The 21,191-nt window shown below is 50.7% G+C and overlaps 1 protein-coding gene across 1 annotated transcript in view; it reads right to left on the reverse strand.

Annotated features, from left to right (window-relative positions):
• Nucleotides 1–4,868: 4,868 nt before the first annotated feature.
• Nucleotides 4,869–21,191, reverse strand: part of DDC (dopa decarboxylase) — a 55,124-nt gene continuing 38,801 nt past the window's right edge. The window contains exons 6-8 of the mRNA XM_007448335.1: nt 15,117–15,183; nt 9,543–9,637; nt 4,869–4,940 (exon numbers count right to left, since the gene is read on the reverse strand). Coding sequence (XP_007448397.1) covers nt 4,869–4,940; nt 9,543–9,637; nt 15,117–15,183 — 234 coding nt within the window. The remainder of the gene's footprint in view (nt 4,941–9,542; nt 9,638–15,116; nt 15,184–21,191) is intronic.

A 21,191-nucleotide genomic window follows, 5' to 3' on the forward strand; every position in this document is an offset into this window, starting at 1 on the left:
GCGGAGCGGCTGGGCCCGTGAGCCATGGCCACTGAGCCTGCGCGTCCGGAGCCTGTGCTCCACAAATGGGAGAGGCCACAACAGTGAGAGGCCCGCATAACGCAAAGAAAAAAAAAAAAAAACCTCTTAGAATAGCAAAATATATGTATGTGATTCCCTGGATTTTCACAACAGGGCAGAAAAGCCTCTGAGTAGACTCTTAGCCATCCTTCTCTCCCTGCTCTCTGTCACCAGGCCGCAAGCCTCGTTTACCTCCTCTGCAAACACACAGGGGTCCCCAACCTGGGCCCAGCTTTTTCAGTGGACCCGCAGCTCAAGTAGGCAAAGGGGTAGCTGCCTTGAACCAGGAGAGGAATGCTGTGGTCCATTCACTCTCCTTTGGACTTTAGGCTGTATGTGCCAGGGCTAAAATCCAGGATTACTTTCAGTATTCAGAGAGAAAGTGGAATCAGAGTCAGATTGAATAAAAGTGGACATAGAATCAGGGCCCAATTTTGCCTCGTTCACACGAAAAACAGCTCTCATTCTCCAATTTATTCTGTACCCATCCAGGACAATTCCAACGTGTTCTCTGTGCATCCTTTGGTTTGGTTTACCTGTGTGTTTGTGAAATTGATATTGCTTTGTGTGCATGTCTTCATTTGCATCCTGGGAGATACATAATTCTGTATCTGACTCTTTTTACTCAGTTATAGTTTTTGAACCTTCACCCCTATTGCATCAGACACATGGCTCCAGCATGGATGGCTATGTGCCATTAGCAAACCCATGCACATCTCAGAACTCCAGTTGCCTCATCTGGATGAGGGATGATAATTCCTATACCAGTAAGGCTGCAATAGGATTAGGTGAGGTGGTGTATGAGAAAGTAAAAGGCCACCTACTAGCAGGTAATATCTTGAATGTAAAATTTGTACTCGAAGCATCATTACTGCTGTAAACCGAAGAATCAGGTACCCCTGGATGAGGGTTTAGGTGCATTTGCTTTGCCCATTCCAGCAAGGGCAGGGGGAATTCTCTTCACACAGCCCAAGAACTTAGGTTTACATCTCACTTCTTCATAGAATCTGGTGCTGTGATTTAACTTGGTACATCATTTCTTCAAACCAGAGGTATTTGGAGAGCAACTATAATCTTTCACGTGTGCATGCTCAAGGAGCCTGGTGCTCACAGGTGCACAGGGCCAGGCTGGCCATGGGGCTGTGCCAGGTGGGAAGGATGCCCCAGGATCCCAGACGGGCAGAAATGATGCTTTAAAGGCACTCAATAATGGATGAGACATTGGAAAATTGCACGTTTATGTAAAAACACCAACTTTTAAATGTGGGCAGCTTATTTAAAGGGAATTTAAACCTACATGGACCACAGGAAACCATCTTCAGTAGCTGTCACCTCTTCTGAGTTTGCTGTCGTGCACACGTGCGTCTCAGGGCCTTTGCACTGGCCACTGCCCCACACCCCCACACCCGCATTGTCTGGACCCTCCTCACGTGCCCTCTGTCAGACGCCACTTCACCAGACAGGCTTCTGGGCAATGAACAAAGGGGCCGATTAAGGGGTCCTGCCCACACACCCCCTTCTACCCCCAGCTCCCCACGCTTCTCCCCTGACCCGCTCCCGTCTGTCTTCCCAAGCCCTTTCCCTGTCCTGCACCTCCTCACCCCATGGATCTCGGTTTGCACTGGACTAGACTTGATTTCCTTTAGGTTCTCAGTTTCCTTTGGTTGTATTTTATTTATTGAAAACTCTATCCCATGGCTGAGGCTCCTTGAGTCCAGGAATGATAGCGCTCTGGTTTCAGTCCACAGCGCTCAAAACAAAATGCTTTCCAACTAAATCCTGACCTTCCCTTCTCCTTGTAGGTCTTGGTTTGGATGGGGCTGTCCCCAGTTGCAGATGCTGATTCACTAGCATCACCCAGGGCAACCCCTGGGGTGGGGGTCTGGGCGGGTGTGTGAAGGACCTTGTGCTGAGCACCCCGCAAGCTGGGAAGTGCTCAACACGCCCCTGTGGGCAAGGAGAGAGAATGTCTTTGCAGGGAAGGGGTGCTTGGCGCAGTGGGGTCAAAGGAAAACCTATGTTTGATAAGAATCAAAAAATCAGAAAGTAGTAGGTGGCATAATTAAGATTCTAGGGTTTAAAGTAAGCTGACCTGGGTTAATTCCCTAAATTTTAGCCTTCTGGCTTTAACTAGTAATTTCTTATAAGCACTATTCTGGGCTGAAGTGTGTCACCACCCCACAAATTTATACATTGAAGTTCTAACCCCTGGTACCTTAGAAAGTGACTGCATTTGGAGACAGGGTCTTCAAAGAGGTAATTAAATTAAAATGTGGCCATATGTCTGGGCCCTGATCCCATATGACTGGTGTCCTTCTAAGAAGAGTAAATTTAGACACAGACATGCACAGAGGGATAACCATATGAAAACCCAGGGAGACGAAGGCTGTCTATACGCTGAGGAGAGAGGCCTCAGGAGGAACCAGCCCTGCAGACACCTTGGTCTTGGGCTTCTAGCCTCCAGAATTAGATTTCAGTTTTAAGCCGCCCAGTATGTGGTACTCTGTTACAGCAGCCCTAGCAAGGTAATATAAGCACAGCGCCCAAGATAGTAGACATGGGTAATTTTTATGCTAAAACACGCGTCCTTCAAGATCAAAATCCATCAATCAATATTCATATCATCATTACCATATCACATGACGAACCCCTGGGTTTGGGAGAGACCTGATTCTCCCAGATGTGTGAAATCACCTCAAAACCCTTGACAGTCGCTCTGGCCAGGACCTCAATAGCTCAGGAGAGAGAAGGCACAACCTCTATTATAATTTAAATGTTTACTCTATTTATGTAGCCTTTCAAACCCACCGGCAGGTGGGAGGCTCCCACCCCTCAATTCCCCACTCCGAGGGGATGACTAATCACCCTTCCCTTTGGCAAAATTTCAAATACTGGAGGCTGCTCTTGTGTCTCGTGGCTCATGTGTAAGTTTCGCCTACAGGCTCGTGACGCTCAGGTGCGTTTTCCATCTCCAAACAACGTGGCCTCATCCCTACATTTCCTGTCTCCTCCCATACATCACCTCCCCTTTGCCAAATCTCCCTCTACGGGCTGGTCCTGAACAGAAGATGCCAGAAGGGACCCGTCTGAGACAGATTAACACACACAGCCCCCAGCTCTGGCCGCAGCTTCCAGCAGCCTCGGCCGTCACACCAGGCTCTGGGAAAGGCCACGGATAAAGCACGTTTTCTCTCATCCTTAACTCGCTCCCTGGCTTTCTGGTTGCAAAGGCAGATGCTGCATTTGTTGTATTCATCCTTATCACATCTCAGCTTTTGGGTCATACATCAGTGGGCCCTGACAGCTGCAGTCTCCCCATCTGGAAGAGGGGGCAGCGATGCCAGTGTCCTCTGCAAGGCTGCCTGGCGGGGGGCAGTGACTTCGGTTAAATCGCGTGTGATGACGGCAGCCTGCACTTATGGGGGCTCCTTGCACATCCATTTTTGCTATTATTTTACCCAGGAAATGAATGGAACATCACGGCTTACCACAAGCCCCTCTGGGGTCACCTCGCTCCATCCCCCATCAGCCGTCAGCTGGTCTGTCCAGGCTGGCTCTGTGGATTTTCTCTGCCAAATGCCTTAGCTAAGGACCCCTTAGCTGCCAGTTAACTTGCTCTGAGGCCAGCCCCCACCTCACAGAACAGAGGCCTTGGGGACCCCTGCCGGCCCCATGCCAGCTGGGTGCTCTGGACCCACAATCCACCCGTCAACTCCCTCGGACAGTGTTTGCACCTGACCCAACACCCCAGCAAAACAGAATTACATCTCAACCTGAATTAAAGTTTGAAAAAAGGGAGTTTTGATACGCTGCATAAACTATCCTTAAAGTGTTCCAATCCAGGTAAAATAGACAAACACAACCACAAGAATACTAACATTCATAAAAGCTGTAGCTTTTATCAGTTCTTATTAACATTTCAGAAAAACTGTAGCCCAAATATGAATGGGTTTTAAAATCATGTGTCAGAGTTCGGGTCAAAGGCTGACAAAAAAGAGAATTTGATTTAAACAGAAGTGAAGCACTGAACGTGTAGCTTATCTTTAGATAGAGTTCAAGGGAAACTGATTATCTGGTGAACTGACTTTAGCCGGATTACGTGAGGGCTGCTTTCCTCACCTTTCTAAGGTGGAAAACCATTCACTTAATTACACGGTGAACAATTTTGCACAAAATTCATGCAAAGCCTCCTGATCTCAAGATTCATTAACCACCTTCTTACTCTAAAAACCTCAAAAGAACTAGTTTCTAGTAAAATCCCTTTCCACTCCCAGTCATCATGATTTCCTTAAATATTATCAGTGTAGTGAAATACCAGCCACTTTCATTTTAGAAGTTTGGAATTCTTTTTTCTTGCTCTAGAGATAACCAATGTGATGCCGGTACTGCTGGTAAGAATTTTCAGGGGACTGCTTAGAAAACAGAATTGCTTTTATTTTTCCTTAGCAAATGCTTTTAGGCATATAAACTTAGGTTTATTAAACATTGGAGAATAAAAACATAGAAGCCAATGATTTAGAAATATGTGATAAGGTTACTAAGCACTGTTTTTTATTAATGCTAGATAGATTAGACCAGAGATTTTCTCTGTTATCCTCTTTTCTTGTGCCAATATGTTCTAGATGACAGCATACAACAGGGTAAGATTTAGCAAGCATTCCACCCATGGCTCATAAATGCAGGCAAAGCAGTAAGTGATGTATGTGCTTCGCCAGCAATGGCACCTCACCTGCCAGGTTTCTTTCATATAAACTATTCTAAGGAGCAGTGTAATTGCAGGGTAACTGACATCTAATGAACAGGGCAACTTACCACATGGCAGAGCAGTCAAAATTCACCAAAAGCCATTTGTGGGGATTAAAGTTAAACGAATCTGCATACTGCCAAGGAATAATAACAACAAAAAGAAAACAGTTATTAATGTTTAGCTATAAAACAAGACCTCGTACATAGCAATTAACAGTTTGCAGGCTCAAATGAAAACCAACATGACCAGACAGGAGAAGGGAAGCAGCTGAACCGTGGGGTTTGGGGCTCGAGGGCACTTGGGAAGTTCTGGGCAGCCACCGCCCCTACCTGAGCCTCTTTTCTTTCATTTTCAAATCCTGTCTCGTGAAGCATGAAGCTAATGTAGATCTGATTCTGGGCTGAAGCACAAGGGGAGGAAGAGAGCTTTGGAGCCAGAGAATCGGGGCTGGCTTCCGGGCACGACCGCCTATCCGTGTGGCCCGGACGGGAGTTCTGCTTCGTGGGGAAGGCGTGCAATCACAGCCACAGACTCTTCAGTGCAGCTCCCGAGGGTGACGCAGAAACCGTCCAGTGAAAACACTGAGACTGTCGCTGCTCCGTGGTTGTAAAGCCAGCCAGGTTGGTGGCCCAGGGAACCACGTGACGAGAAAATGGCTACTGACCTCTTGCAGCTCTGGTTAAGCGGGGAGACCTGGCAAGAGAACAGTCCCTGGGTCATATGAAAACGACCACCAGGTAGCCCTCAAGCTGGCTCCCCGCTCAGAGGCGGAGAGGGAGAGAAGGGACTGGCTGAGCCGGGCTGGGATGTGCCTCGGGGGAGGGTGTGCCCTGCAGAGAGACACCCACAGAACCCGAGCGACACTGAGGTCCGCTGGACATGAAGGGTACCATGTTGCCGACTGAAAAGAATGCACAACCTAAAAGTTGAGTTATGCTTTGTTTGGCGGACTTTCCGAGAACTTCAAGCTCAGAAGACAGCATCTCAGGTAGCTCTGAGGGACTGCTCTGAAGAGGCAAGGGGGGAGCCAGGATCTAGAGGGGTTTTTGCAACAAAGACCAGGTAGTGGGAACATCAAAAGATTACTGTTAATTAAAGAAAACCAGACATCTCAAGTTAAGGAATTTAGCTCTTTTCTATGCATCTCTGGGAAGATGCAAGAGTCTGGGCTCACTGAAATCATCCCTTTGATGGGCACCTCAGCTACCTGGGACCAGTGTCCTGTGCTTTCACATCCTGAGTTCCCTCAGGGCTCACTTTCAGGGCGGCTGTAATGTGATGGCTTGATGGCTACAGCATCCTTTGTCTATTGATATGGCAGCAGCGTTTTCCTACAGGAATTTATAAGTGAGGGATTGGAATGAGAAAGTATCTAGATCCTTCTTATTATGTATGTGTTAATCCTAATTTGGTGTAGGGCTATCACATTTGGATCAAGGGATGCATTTCGAGGACCCTGGATAATTGAAAATATGCAGAATTTCAAAGCATGATCTGAGCCCAACCCTGACAAAGGTCATGGGAAGTCTCTATCATTGTGAGGAGACCACCCTGGCAGCAACACAGACACAGTTCATATTTGGGGGGGCTTGCCTGCTTTGAAACTGTGAGTCCCAGTTCATTTTTAATTGGGGAGAGTCACAGTTCCACTTTCCCACATAAAATGAGATGTTATTCATGGCTTATATTGCATGCTTTCAAATCTGCATAGTCTAAAGTCACATAAAATTTATCCACATTTCAAACTACTAGACAATTCGGAATAATCGAAATTTTAATTCACAGGTGCTATGTCAGACAACTGGACCCATCTGGCCTGGGAAGTACTTTATGCATAAGTTTCCTCAACTTTATGAACTAGCAAAGTTCTCAGAATATATGTATCATGATCAGCAGTGGGAAAGTGAAAATTTCATAGCTAATCTACAGTAATCAGGCTCAGCCCATTTTTTTTCATTTAATGGGTTGGTTCTGTTACCAACATTGATGTAATAGGTCAACAACAGTTCCCGTTTTTCTAAATGTTTTCTCCTTTATTTCTAAAGACACCATCCACATTCATCGTACTCATAACAGTAACAGGGTCCCTTCCTGGATGCCAGTGGTAACAACTGCCAACAGCTGGCTCTAGGTTCAAGTTCAAGTGTCATCCCATTTTCAAGCAGAAAAATGAGAGATTTCAACCACCAAGACTGGCCAAGGAGGGCAGTCTGCGTTTTCACTGAGCCATCACAAGTGGCGAGCTCTTACGATTATCAGAGCGCCGGCTCTTGGCTTATCCTCTGGCTGATGAACAGGACCTGGGTCCACCTGGAGGCCACATGGCTGCATCTATAATTGAAGCAGAATGATGGCAGCAGCCATGGCAAGGCCCCAGCTGGGAGGAACCTCGTAGGTGGGGGAAGCTTCGAAGTCTCCCCAAGGCTGTGGGACACCTCTTCTCCATCCCAACGAGGGCAGGGAGCGGGGTAGCCAGGAGGGGCTGACAGGGAGACGCGTGGTCACCAACGGCAACCTCACCTGTGAGCCTGCTCTGGGGGAGCAGATTCATTTCCCTCGAGGTTCCAATAAAAGCAATATTGAGAAAGAGACAGGAAATGACAAGTTTCATTTGTTGATAACGGGAAACAGAAGGTGAAAGAAGGGGCTTTGTTTGCTAGAAGTTTTATTAGTTCCCTCCTGGGGGCTGATCTGTGTAAACGTCTTTCATTACCCACTGCCACGTTTTCTTACCGCTGATGTAGAGGAAGGTTCTTATCTGCAGGGAAGGGCTGGGCCAGACAGGATATTGCACCCCTTATCTGTGAGCTGACCAGCAGGCCCTCCCAGCCCAGGGACCAGTGGCCACAGGAGGACGGATGGCAATGACTCATTGTTGGGTATGAAATCCTGTCTGCTGCTGATAGGATCTCACTGCAGCCCCACCACAGGGGTTTTCTGACAATTGGACACCCCCATGAAAGTGAAACCTCGAGCTGTGGGTTCATGGGGAAGAGAAGAGTGTAAGGGGGGCAGATCGTGAGATTCTACACCTGATACTCAAGAGTTAGAAAAGACCAGGCCTTGGGAGGGGCACATACATCCCAGATGAATACTTTGCCCTTGGTCCCTGGAGACCATAGGGACAGACATTCCCAGTGATGTGTATCATCACACACAAGACCACAGCACCACAACAAAAGGTATTTACATGGTACAGAAATTTATTCTTCACTTCCTAGCACCAAACACCCACCTAACTAGCTACCAGCCATGAACTATAGAGGCCAGTGTGAGCTTCCCGTTACCAGAAGTTCTCATGTACTACACCCCTTCCCAATATTTCCAGAGGTCTCTGGAAGCTCTATTTACCCACCGAGGATTGATCTAAGCCCTCGCACACATTCAGTGATCAATAAGTAATTATTGAATGAATGAGTGAATAAATGGATGGATGTGAGGGAGCTATAAACCAGAATGCGCCTTCATTCATTAGTGATAAAGGCATTATTCATCCCAAAGAGGGGAATTTTGTATTCTATGCCTCTGACACCCACTTTGCTGGTATTATGGTGTTATGAGGATCCAAATTAGTCACTAGAAAATTGATCGGTGGCAGGCAATAGAGCAGAGGGAGGTTTGGAGGGATGGTCTCTCCAGGTCGTGGTGAAAAATGATAATGGTGTGGAATGCGTGCATAGCTTGCTGTATGCAGACGCTGCTTCTCAGCCCTTGAAATATTGTTAACTTCTCTGATGCTTAAAGCAACCCCTCAAAGGAGGCATGATTACGAAATCCATCTTGTGAGGTGGGGAGAGGATACCAGCCTGCCCGAGGGGACATGGCTGGTCCTAGGGCAAAGCCAGGATGCAAACTTTAGCCAGGCCTACCCCAGCTGTCCAAGGCCCAAGACCATGCACGTCGTGAGGTCAAGGTCTCGAGAAAACCCTGCCTCTGAGCACGAAGCCATTACTGGCCTCCTTTGATTTTCTACCCTCTTCCCCCGCTCACTGACAAAGTCTGCCACCCTGGACCCTTCATTGCATGTACATCTGAGTCCCTGGCAAGGAGGAACTTCCTGCCCCATGAGCTGCCGACAGTGAACCCCGGCTCCAGCCTGAAACAACTCCTCAGGGCCCACCCCTAAGATCATCACTCAGTGTTAACTCTGCACCCTGGAGAAGAAAAGCATCTGTCAATCATTTCGGTGGCTGTTTCTCAGAAGCAGCAGATGCTCTAGCTGGCATTACAGGCCATGTTTTCCAAATTCTGAAAGTGCTCAGGACATTTAAACGCACTGGTGGCTGTTTTTTCCATCTCAGTGAAAGTGAACATCATACTCAGTTGCGTGATCAGAACATGACTATTGATCCAGATCAAATGGAATTGCAGGTTGTTTTTTAAAAAAATTATCCCTTGATCTGAAACACATGCAGATATTATTTTCTTCCTAAACAGGTTCCCACCGTTGGTAAGCTCAACTCTATCCTATCATGATAGCTCTGCCCAGGATTTGCAGACGGAGAAACAGTGTAAATGTCAGGTGTATTTTGAGAAGACAAGGCTGTATGATCGGGAAGGTTCTCACCCCTTGTCACAGGGAAGTGTAACCTCCACTCATCACAGAAACTGGTTTGAAAGTCATTTGCTGAAACAAACCACAGTAGTAAAAATTATAAATGTCACATCCTTGTAAGGAGAAGTCACTGGTCACAGGATACCTTTTAAAAACGCTCTTGTGGAAGAGCATACTCACCTCCACTCCATTCAGAAGATGCCGGAACTCGGGGCAGATGAAGGCGCTGCCCGCGTAGGCAGCGTCCACATGCAGCCACACGTCCTCCTCGCGACCTGAAGCCCAGAAGCGACCTGTGAGCACTCGGAGGGCCGCCCTCATCCCGGGGTCAGAGCACCTGTCCCAGCCCAGCATCTTCTCAAATACAGTCTGTCAAGAGCATTTGTTGGCCTGACGTCTGCATCCCTGACAAGCAGTGATGCTGAGGCAGAGGCCGTGTGCTACTGGCCCCGACGGTGCCTGGCACGGGGACCAGAACTCAGAGAACGCGTGGAGGTGAGGGGAATCCCTGACTCTCGGTGTTGACCCTCACACCCAGCAGAGCTCCAAGGAACCAGCCTACCCCACACCAGCAGCCCGTCCACCCACATCTACTCCAGGCAGGTGCCGTGCTCTGCCCTCCCCACCCCACCCTCGGGGAACTTTCTCCTTGATTCTCTTGGGTCTGAAGTCCTTCCCACAAGCATCTCTTAAGGCTGGGACCACGCAGTCCACACTGGTCTCTCCAGGAAGTTCAGTCACCTGCTTTATACTTCCTGAGATCATTCTCAGCTCCCTTCATGAGTGAGATTTTTGTGTTCCAGCAGTACTGGAAAAGTCTCGCGGGAAGAGCACCTGCCTGACTTTGAGCTGGGATAGAGTCCTGTCTAAATGTGGTCCCTCGGGACTTCCCTGGCGGTCCAGTTGTTAGGGCTCCAAGCTTCCACTGCAACGGACACGGGTTTGGTCCCTGGTCGGGGATCTAAGATCCCACATGCTACATGGTGCGGCCAAAAAAAAAGTAAAATAAAAAATAAATGTGCTCCCTCAATTCGAGCGTATCTGGGCTCAACTCCCATCTCCAGCCACCCAGCTGCCGTGTGGTCTTACTGCCCTCCTGCAAGCTCATTCCCCTCTCAGCAAATGGAGATGAAACGGCACCCAGACCTTGAGGGACAAACTAGGTAACACTCGTATGTGCCCGTCACGACACTAGGACAGACTCGCTCCTAGAGGAGCGACGGGATCCCCGTGATTATTTCCTGCCTCCGTGCTGCAGACTGCCCACAGCCGTGAAATACGCAATCAGGAGAGGTTGTGGGTCTGCAGCAAGGGGTGGGCGTCCTTCCCTCCCAGGCGCGGAGTTGCCCCAGGAGCGCCAGTTCAGGGCACCCTGGCAGGGGTCCATCGGCACCTGCATTTGTGCTGGTGGATGGATTCACGGTTCACTTTTGCATGCGTGAGGCTGATTCATCACACACGATGCTATGAGAAGTGAGGAGTGGTTCTGAGCTCTGCTGATAAAAGACAGAAGGGGCAATTCAAAGCCCCGATTCAGTTTGATCTTCAGGATGGAAGGGATGAAGCCTTTGGTTGGATCAGGATCAAATGTGTCCAGGGGGTGGTGATATTGCCACAGAGGATCACGCTGAGTGAGCCTAAAGCACGTCTTATGGGTTCATCGCTGCACTCAGACCAGCCTCCCCAGGCGCCCGTGGAGCCCCCCATGGATGTGGCCGTGAGCCAGGAAGGGAGAAAGGGGATCAGGAAAGGACAGGACGGCCGTCACCGCTGCAGCAATGCTGTCATCTGTTGCTGCTGCAGCTCAGACCCGCTGAGGGGAGGGAGACGCTTCAGACGCACGTGCAGGATAGACACAAAATCTCAAGGCAGGTCTGTGTTCTCCTCAAGGCCGTGGGAGCTGCTAAGGGAAGCTTCATTTTCAGATGGAGGCGCTTGGGTGGAGTTTGACTGCGTCTGGCTCAGGACTGAGCAGCGAAGGGTCAGGCAGACAAGGCAGGAGGGACACAGCCGTGAGGGCTGGAGGAGGGGACGGAGTCTGGGAGCTGCAGACGGGCTCTCCTTCCCCTTTGGCCCTCACCCTGAGAGAGGGATGCTTGTAACACAGTAAAACCCACACCCCCTTACTTTAGCCGGGCCTACCCCGGGGCAGATGGAGGAGAGATCTGACCCTGAACCCCCAGGACGGGGCTGTAACGCTGCCAGCCCCCAAGGCTCTGTCACTCCAGAGGGCACAGGAGATCCAGGAGGGGCAGTGGGTGGGGAATGACGGGGGGCCGCTCAGGGTTTCGAAAGCGGGGCACCAGAAAGAAGGTGGCAGAGAGAACTAACCTTATCCCAGAAGAGCTCTGGCCTTTGCCCTCGGCTCCAGGGAGGGGAACTCTAGCCCCTGGAAGGCCCAGCCTGAGAGGAGTTGCGGCCCCCAGACGGCTATTCCATGTCAGTCCTGAGCCCTGAAGGACTGGGAACAAAAGGTATGAGCTGGACGTCCAGGAGGGGCTGGGGAAGGAGGGCAGCCTCCCGGCCAGTGTGTAACACAGCCCAGTACAAACCCTGACACCGAAGGCTCGGCAAGCTTCCCTGGCAGGGAGGGCCCGCTCTCTGGGCCTACTGTCACACATCAGGGCTGGTGGGGGGGACCCAGGGTGACTTCACAGGAGAGGACAACCCGAAGCCCCAAGTTTGGACCCTTCCCCACTCTGCCCCAGGCACCTCTTCCTGCCATAAACCGTAACCACAAGTATGCTCTCAGGTGTGGAGCATCAAACCTGAGGGAAGTTTTGGAAGCCCTGACCTTGGAGTTGGTGTCAGGACCAGGGACAGCCTTTGAGGGACTGGATTCCCTCTAACCGTGTAGTTGGCCTAAAACCCCTGCAGGAGGAACTTCCAGACGCCCGTGGGGAGTGGATTCCCAATGGGCTTCTCTTCTCTCCACGGGGAGAGGAACAGCCTCGAGCACCACCTCTGCATCCCAAGTCTTACGTGTGATCGGCTGACAGCACAACCTGCCTTCCGTGCCCACCGAATATGGTGGGTATCTGTAGGGGTTAGGGGTCACTGAGACCCCAAGGCCAGAGCACAGGAGTCGCATGGCCAGGACGAGGCCCACCCAGCACGCAGGTAAGGCCGCCTCGACGGGGAGGTTTCTGATGCGTCCAAGAGGGAAGGGGCAGCCCCTGTTCCTGTCGGGCCCCCACTGCCTTGCCTGTTTCCTTCCGAGGCCCCCGTGGACAGGAGTGGCCAGGCCTCCGGACCATCAGCTACAGACTCGCCAGGCACCCCTCCCCCTGCCACACCCCTGGGACCTCCGCTTCCCACTTTCACACTGCCTGCCTGTCTACGTGCAACTCTCTGCTTTCTGTTTCTCCTCCTGTTCTCAATAAAATCTGCCAGGAAATTCCACTGACCGGTCCAAGAGGACCAACTGAAACAGTCTCTCTGGCAAATTGTTTGGAAAGGAGCTAAACAGAAAGTGTCTTTCCTAAAGCAGCAGTTGGGAGAAAACGGAGTTTTGACGTGCTCTCTTGGTCACGCAGTGGTGCGCAGATAAATAATCTGAATTATTTTAATGGTATAGTCCAACCACACGGTAGAACAAGGTGGGCCTGGTCCTGTCTGAAGTTAAAGGATGCTAAATATTTGGTGACTCAAGTAAATGACATCAGAGGAGGGGAAGCAGGTGAAAGGTGCTCATTCACCGTCAAGTCACCACCGATGATTAGTAAGAGCATGGCTGGTAATGAACAGAATTGCCCAAATCAGCTTCGTGGATAAACCTCGGCAGCGAGTGGAGTGTTGTGGCACTCGCCACGCCTGCCCAGAACAGCCTCGGCATCTGGCACCGTACGCATCACCGATCCGGTTCTTCCCATGGCCCCCGGGCCCGAGCGCCGGGGGAGCCCCTGGACATCAGGACAGCCGGCGCTGGGGCGGCAGGACCCTGTGGGCTGTGCCCGGCAGGTGACCCAGCCCTCTAATCCCATGGCCCTGGAGTGACATCAGCCGGCCACGGGCCAGGATGTCCAGCTCCTGGCCTGACATCTGAGTCCAGGGGTTCAGCGCCTTGGCCTGGGAGCAGGGTTTGCAGCTCGTGAGGCCACCGCTGCAGCCACGACTGGCTTGTCCCTCCTCCCGGCTCCCAGCCCCCAGCCCTGCAGCCCCGCCTCCGGCCAGCTTCTCAGACAGACATCTGCCACAGTCACAGTGGGGGAGCCCATGGGAACGGGCCAGGCCACACCAGTGGCCACTTGGCTAACCGGCCACCGGCTCCACGTCCCCCAGATCACGAAGGCTCCTCTCTCGCTCTTTTTTTTTTTTTTTTTTTTTTTTTTTTTTTTTTTTTTTTTTGCGGTACATGGGCCTCTCACTGTTGTGGCCTCTCCCATTGCGGAGCACAGGCTCCAGACTCGCAGGCCCAGCGGCCATGGCTCACGGGCCCAGCCGCTCCGCGGCACGTGGGATCCTCCCAGACCGGGGCACGAACCCGTATCCCCTGCATCAGCAGGCGGACTCTCGACCACTGCACCACCAGGGAAGCCCTCCTCTCTCGCTCTTGTCTCGCGCCCTCTCCATGCATTAACTTGTCCATTCAGAATCCCATCGCTTTACAGTAAGTGTTGTTTCCATCTCTAGTTCACAGATGGGGACACAGCTCCGAATTGAGGCACACGGCTTCAAGGGTGGCCTGGGCTGCACCACGGCTGCCTGTGACGGAGGCCTTCCCAGCGCACTCCATCAGACTTCACTCACACCGGGGAAGAGAGGGTCCACTCTCGCACCCCCTGAGTGTGGTCCACAGGCAGACCCAGGTGAGGAGAGGCGAGAGACCGCTGGGGTTCCACAGACGGGCAGTGAGCCAGGTCCCAGTGGCACAAGCCACAGCTCGGCCATGAAACACCCAGACCGTTCCGATGACTCCTGCCACCCAGCCCTCCCCTTCCCGGGGCAGCAGGTCCACCTGCAGCAGTGGGACGGGCCCCCCTACCCCGAGGACAGAGGAGGAGTGGGTCACAAGCCAGGACCCCTGCCCGAGGAAAGGCTTTCTGGCCACAGAAAACCTCCTGGGCCTGCTGAGTTCCCAGGGCCTCAGCTTAAAGAAGCCGCTTATTCAGGGCTCACCCTTGAATTCTCTGAATTCTTGTCTCTTGGAGAAAACCTCAGTGCTCCAGTGAGGGGGAGGTAAGGGGGCCAGGCAAACACACAAAGCACACACTCTTCTTGGGAGAAGTCCAGTTTTTTGATATTGATTTGCTTAATCACTTTAATTTGCTCAATTATATTCAGGAATTCCAAAAAGGCAAAAAAAGATGCTGGAAGACCTACTCCAAGGACAGAAAATTCTCCTGCCATCACACACACGACCCTCTGAGAGTCTGAAGAGCTGATTCCCCTCAACCAGGGGCAACACAGCCTTTGTAATCTGTCCTCACTGTTACAGTTTTCTTACCAGTAGCGTGTTGGTACAGCTAAGCTTAGCTTTTGTCCAATTAGCCCGAATTCTGAGTTTATGGGGTTCAAGCTAAGGAGGTTTGCATCACTGTAAACACGAGAAGAGTTTGGCAAACTATCCTGCAATAAGTTTAATTATGTTAATATTATATCAATATATTTTATTACTATAGAATTATATTACATTTTATATACTACATTGTGATATGAAGTTAATATTATGAAGGAGAGACCAAAGAAGCAGTCTACTGAAGTCCCCGGACACTGAGAACATTTTCCAAAAGAAAATTTTAATCAGATACTTACAGATGGGACCCACTTCTAAGAGGTTGTCAAAAGAGCAGCAGGACGTGGTCCCCAGCGTGGCCACCACCTGGAGAGCAGGAAGCAGAGGTCCTTTCAGCCCTGCATCATAGTCACTGCCGTACCCTACACACACACACAGCTACCACCCCTACCCAGATGGGGCCCACAGCCTGAATCCACATGCTGGCTGAACGTGTGCTGGATGGAGAGGTGAGTCTGTGGATACGTATTTAATATTTGCACGGAAGCATCATAACAGGTTGAGAGAAACAGAGCTGGTAACAGAAAACTAGGCTGTGAGATTACAAAGGGCACTGGCACAGATTTCCCGGGATGCAGAGGGATGGGAAGGAAGGCCCATATCATGTGAACAGCGTTCCCTGTGTTCTGCTTTATTGATACAAGTGTATATATTGACTGTAGGGATATCATTCCTTCCATGAAGTAGGAGTCTGGATTTTCTTAGCTGAGTGTGTGTGTGTGTGTGTGTGTGTGTGTGTGCAGAGCAAGCACACAGAATGATGCTCATTCTGTTGCATCTATCGGCCTGGCTGGGGCTGCTCCAGACCTCGTGCGATGTTTCTTCTGGATCAGCCTCCGGGTCAGCTCAGAGTTTGACCAACAACATCACTCACTGGTGTTCATCTGCTGCCCTTCTCTCTGAATGAAACTGTTCCCAAAGATTAACTTCAACCCTCAAAAGATGAAGCTTTGCTCTCCTAAGGAAATTCACGAGAAAGCCCTCCCGACCCTGAAAATAATTCTTAAAGGGTGTCCCGAGAAAGCTTTGAGAACAGTTGGTCACCCAGCTGGGAGACGTGGCTGGGAATTCTCTGCCGTCTCACTTCTGCTCCCTGAGCGCCCTGCAGCTCTGTGATCACACCTGCATGCCTGACTTGTAAATTCCCACTCACAAAGCTGTCTCTCCCTCCTGGCCCATGAAACTCTTGAAACCAGGGTCTACATCTTATTTCTTTGTGTTGCTAGGAACTCACACTTTGCTGGCACAGAATAGGTGCTGAAACATTTGCTGCAAGCAAACGCTCTCCAAATGATCAGAAAGCATCTTATGTTTCCAAACCAAAGAGCCTAATTGATTTACAATGGCGGGTGCAGTCTGGATAATGAAATTTCTCTTTCGATGTGATAAGGCTGTGAAATTTCATTCAATCTGTGTGGCCTTTATGGCGCCCCCAGCAATGCTCTGTGCCCTGAGAAGAGAGACACAGGGGTCGGAAACAGGCAAGCTAGGAAACCTGAGAACCCAGTTGGAGGCCTCTCTGGTGCATTTCATCTGCAACCACCTGCGTTTGACCTGAAGTTAAAGTGCTCTGGCCAGGGAGGCATGAGTTCTGCTCTGTGATGGCTCAGCTGACACAGTCACCTGGGCCGGAGAGAGTGTTGCTTTGCTATTCAGGTGTGGCGAGGCCAACAGGTTGGGAGGACATTGCCACTAAAAAGATAGCTCGTTATACCCACGGGGAGAGGGGATGCCATGCCATGCAGAGCCACACAGGGAAGCAATCAGGGTCAGTCAGGAGGCAGAGGGAAGGGAAAAGGTGGGCGGGAACTATGGGCTCCCTGCAGAAAGGAACAGGTGAGGCAGAGCAGGCAGGTTTAGGATCGACAAGTGTGAATTATTTCAGATTATTTCAGCAGGCTGTGAGGCACAGGGACTGCCCTGGTTGTCTGGTCCTTGGCTCTGGGGAGATCAGGGAAGGAGGACTGTGGCCTGGAGTGTGAGAGACTCATAACGGGGAGGTGGGCAGGGCTTGTGGGCTCTGGGTGGCTGGTTTGCTTAGGAAAGGCTCACTTGCCTTTCAGCTCTCCAGGAACTGGCTAGACCTCCAGGGTCAGCAAGGTCCTTAAGACATCCAGACATCAGCAACACAGATAATAAAAAGGCAAGATGAATACACAGACATTGAAGCTGAGCATTTGGGGCAAAGAAGCCAGGGTTGGAGGCCCAGTTCTGCATCACATTGGCACCTGCTGGGTTTCTGTTTTCTCACTTACAACACAAATGCACTAGACCAGGACCTGCCCAGACCCTAAGGTCTGCCGGTGTAGACCTACCAGCCTCAACATTTCCCGTGGATTCTCAGCCCCTTTCCTCCCCGCCTCTGTGCCCATCCCCTCCCTTGTCCAAGTGCCAAGCATTCTCCACATCTGTTTCATCTTGACAGGATAAATGACTTAGTGGGAATCCAAGTCAGTGAACCATTTTTCTCTGGTGTTTGCAATATATAACTGAATACTAAAATGCTTTGTCTAAGGGGCCTAGTTTGGTAGGTAGAGCATGGAACTCTTAAAATGCTATGTCTATGTCATAAACCATGTAGCTTCAAAAAACCAAAGGATGATTAAACCTTCTTAATATCACTTGTCATTTATTTTCTCAATTTTAAGAGTCTCTTAGGAATGATGTTTCTGTAGTTCAGCAATTCCTTCAGTTTCATCTCATTTTCCTCAGCTAAATTCTAATGGAAATAAATGCCATACCTTCTGTTTTTAAAATTACACCTAAACATTAAAAATTATTAAATAGTTGTTAAAATTATTTTCCATTAATGTGTACACAGGAGTGTGTCTAGAACGATTCCACCAAATATTAGTACTGCTTGTCTCTTATGATGAGATTTGGTTAATATAAACCCTATATTCCTAGCTTTTTATGTAGTTATTGATGTTTTTCTTCTGAGCATGGAGCATTCTGTAAAAACAACAAGAAAATGTTGCCCAGTCCTAGGAGTAGCCTCAGGAGAGAACACATCTCAGCTAGGCCTGGGAGCTTTGCAGAGATTATATTCAGTCATCACGACCCTCCTGAGCTGGATGCCTTCAGGGACCCCTACTTCACAGTTGGTTTAAGTGAGTCTCCTGTGGCGGGGTGGGGGGTTGGTCCAGGGACACGCAGGCAGGAGCAGGGCACAAGGTGAGCCCAGGTGCGTGAACTCTGGTCCTGCCGCCTAGAGAACGCAGCATGCTGGACCGTGCCCGCGGCCCTTCCAACCGACCCCAGCCCTTTGCTGCTCTCCAGGCGGCACGTGGGCGGCACGGGGATCCAGGCTCTCGCGAGGCTGTTCCAGGCGGGCAGGAAGGGGAGGGGCGAGCCCTGCGTGCTTGGTGTTCTAGTGGCTGTGAGTCAGCTTGTCCTCACTCTCAGACACCGCTTTAAAGCCCAGCACCTGTTCCGCTCCGGGCTCTGATTACCCCAGCTCAGCTCAGTGATGCTAACCTGATTTCAGGCGCTCTGCGGGGGCCTAATCACATTTGTGCAGGGGGAGACGGGCGGGGCCTGTGTGGGTGCCCCATCTCTGAGAGCCCCGGGCGGTACTGCTACTCCCCGCTGTCCCCTCCCCTCCTTCTCCGCGGTCCTCACCATGGGCCCGATCTGCTCTAATACAAGCCCTGCAGGCTCCGCCCTCCCCCTCGGGCCTGACCTTAGCAAGTCAGGAAAGCAAACCATCGAGATGAGAAAGGGAACTTTATTACAAGCCACAGCGAGTTTGTGGAGGGGCAGTGATTCTGATTTCCCAGTTCAAATCTGCCCAACGTACCCCTGATCTGAGCAGCGGGTCTTGACTTTGAAGGGGCTGCAGCCTCTTTGCGAAATCATGAAGGAGGTGGGCAGGGCTTGTGGGCTCCGAGTGGCTGGTTTGCTTAGGAAAGCCTCACTTGCCTTTCAGACCTCTGGAAACTGGCTAGACCTCCAGGGTCAGCAAGCTCCCTAAGACATCGAGGCATCAGAGTCCGCAACTCAGGGTCGGGCACAGAGTTACGCATGTGCAGAATGATAACCAGCACGCGTTCGTTTCAATGGGAATAAGCAAGCAACATGTCAAAGCTCAAGCTACCCTCCTGCCCCATCCAGGCGGACTTCTCTCTGCAGCTTCACAGGCCCTTGACTGCCCCTTTAAGATAACAGCCAGCTGCATCTCCTCCTGTATCCTATGATCTTTCACATCTCTGTGCCTTACAGTACTGTTTTCTCTCACAAGACAGGCACGTGCCCGCATGTCCTCCAGGACACTGGGCTTATGTGTTACCTCTTAGCAAAGGCTTCACTGACACCCCCTACGAAACTCATTGTACCCTCTACCCCTTGTCCACATGCATAGAGTCCTCATCAAATAAGATCAGGGATACATCTGTCTCCCTCCAGGAACATTTCAGGAGGAAAGGGACCACGCCTTTCCACAGATGCCCAGGGCTGGTACAGGAAGTGCTCTAAGGAAACAGGCACGTTATGCAGGTCAGACTATGAGTTCTGATGAGCTGTGAAACCCTCTACTCTGAATCACAGGACTTCGAACACAGCTCACATTTACCTTGGCTGCAAACCACTGTTCCCTTAATGTCTCCACTTTAGCAAATAAGATCCTTGAGGCGTTGTTCATTTGTCAAACAAGTGAATGACTTAGTGAATTAACATGGAATTGTTGCCTGTTCCATCACAAGAATCTTTGAAATGCGATCAGTGGAAGTATCTGGCACCTGCTCCTAAGGCCATGAACTTGTCACCTTTTGCATGAGAGAGCCCACCATGAAGATCGTAAAATGTAGTCGATGGAAGTGTAGATGCCTCTTAAAGGACACACACAAAATGTTCCAACAGAGGTCTTGGCCACCCTGAATAGCTCACAAATGATGCTTATTTCAAAGTCCTCATAAACACAAAGGCACAGAGTAGCAGCCAAAGTGAAACACGGCACTACCTCTGAAGTCCCACCACAAGATTATGAGAGTGTGGACAAGAATGTCACCTGCCACATCAGTAAACAAAGGATGTTGTGGCCATCAAGCCATCAGCACTGCAGCCTCCCCCAGCTGTGCACCCTGAAGGAATTCAGGATGGAGAAAAGCCTAGAAAGTTAAGGTGCATATCAAAGGAATGATTTCACTGAGCCCAGACTCTTGCATCTTCCCATACACAGAAAAGCGCTAAATTCAAAACCAGATGTTTAAAGTACAGTCGATACAATCTCTTCTAGAAAAATAGAAGAGGAAGGAACCACTTCTCCAGTCTTTTTATGAAGCCAGTGTTACCCTAACATCAAAACCAGAACAAGACTATAAAAAAGGAAAGCTACAAACCAATATTACTCATGACCAGAGAAGCAGAAATCCTAAAAATATTAGTAACTGGAATCCAGCAATATATAAAAGGAGACCGGTGAGGGCGGACGCTGCGCGGCTGGTGGGTGGGCAGCGTGCAGGGTGGTCTCGGTGCGGCTCCTCTCCCCGAGGAGCTCTGTCCTGTAGTCAGGGCGCCGGCTTGGCTCACCTTTGCCCGCCTGCTCAGGTAGACCCCTCGCCGTCCCCTGGCGCGTCTACACATGGCCACTGGCACACGAGCCTCCCGCCGAGCCCAGGGGTTCCTGAGAACTCGGCAAGGGCGGAGCCGAGGTTGGAGGGGGCGTGCGCTGCGCTTATGGGGTTCCCGTAAGTAGGGGTGCCTGAGGGACGCCGGTCCCAGCGCTGACTCAGACGCGAAGGGTCGGTGCTGCGGCTCCGGAGCGGGTCTCGAGGGGTCTCCACACCCAGACTACCAGGACCCCCATTTCCGGAAAATGGCCCAGATGTCTCAAGTGCAGGAACTCTTCCATGAGGCAGCCCAGCAGGCATCCCGGAGAGCCGAGTGGATGAAAGGCTCTTGCTGCTCCAGCCAGGAGTCAGGACTCTGCCTCTGAGGTGGGAGAGCCAACTTCAGAACACTCGTCAAGAAGAGACCTCCCAGCCCCACATAATATCAAACGGCGAAAATCTCCCAGAGATCTCCATCTCAACACCAGCACCCAGCTTCACTCAACGACCAGCAAGCTACAGTGCTGGACAACCTATGCCAACCATATAGCAAAACAGGAACACAACCCCACCCACTAGCAGAGAGGCTGCCTAAAATCATAATAAGTCCACAGACACCCCAAAACACACCACCAGACGTGGACCTGCCCACTAGAGAGACAAGATCTAGCCTCATACACCACAACACAGCCACTAGTCCCCTCCACCAGGAAGCCTACACAACCCACTGAACCAACCTTAGCCACCGGAGACAGACATCAAAAACAA

Source organism: Lipotes vexillifer, unplaced genomic scaffold, assembly GCF_000442215.2.
Source record: "Lipotes vexillifer unplaced genomic scaffold, Lipotes_vexillifer_v1.1 scaffold1258, whole genome shotgun sequence".
Classification (NCBI taxonomy): Eukaryota; Metazoa; Chordata; class Mammalia; order Artiodactyla; family Lipotidae; genus Lipotes; species Lipotes vexillifer.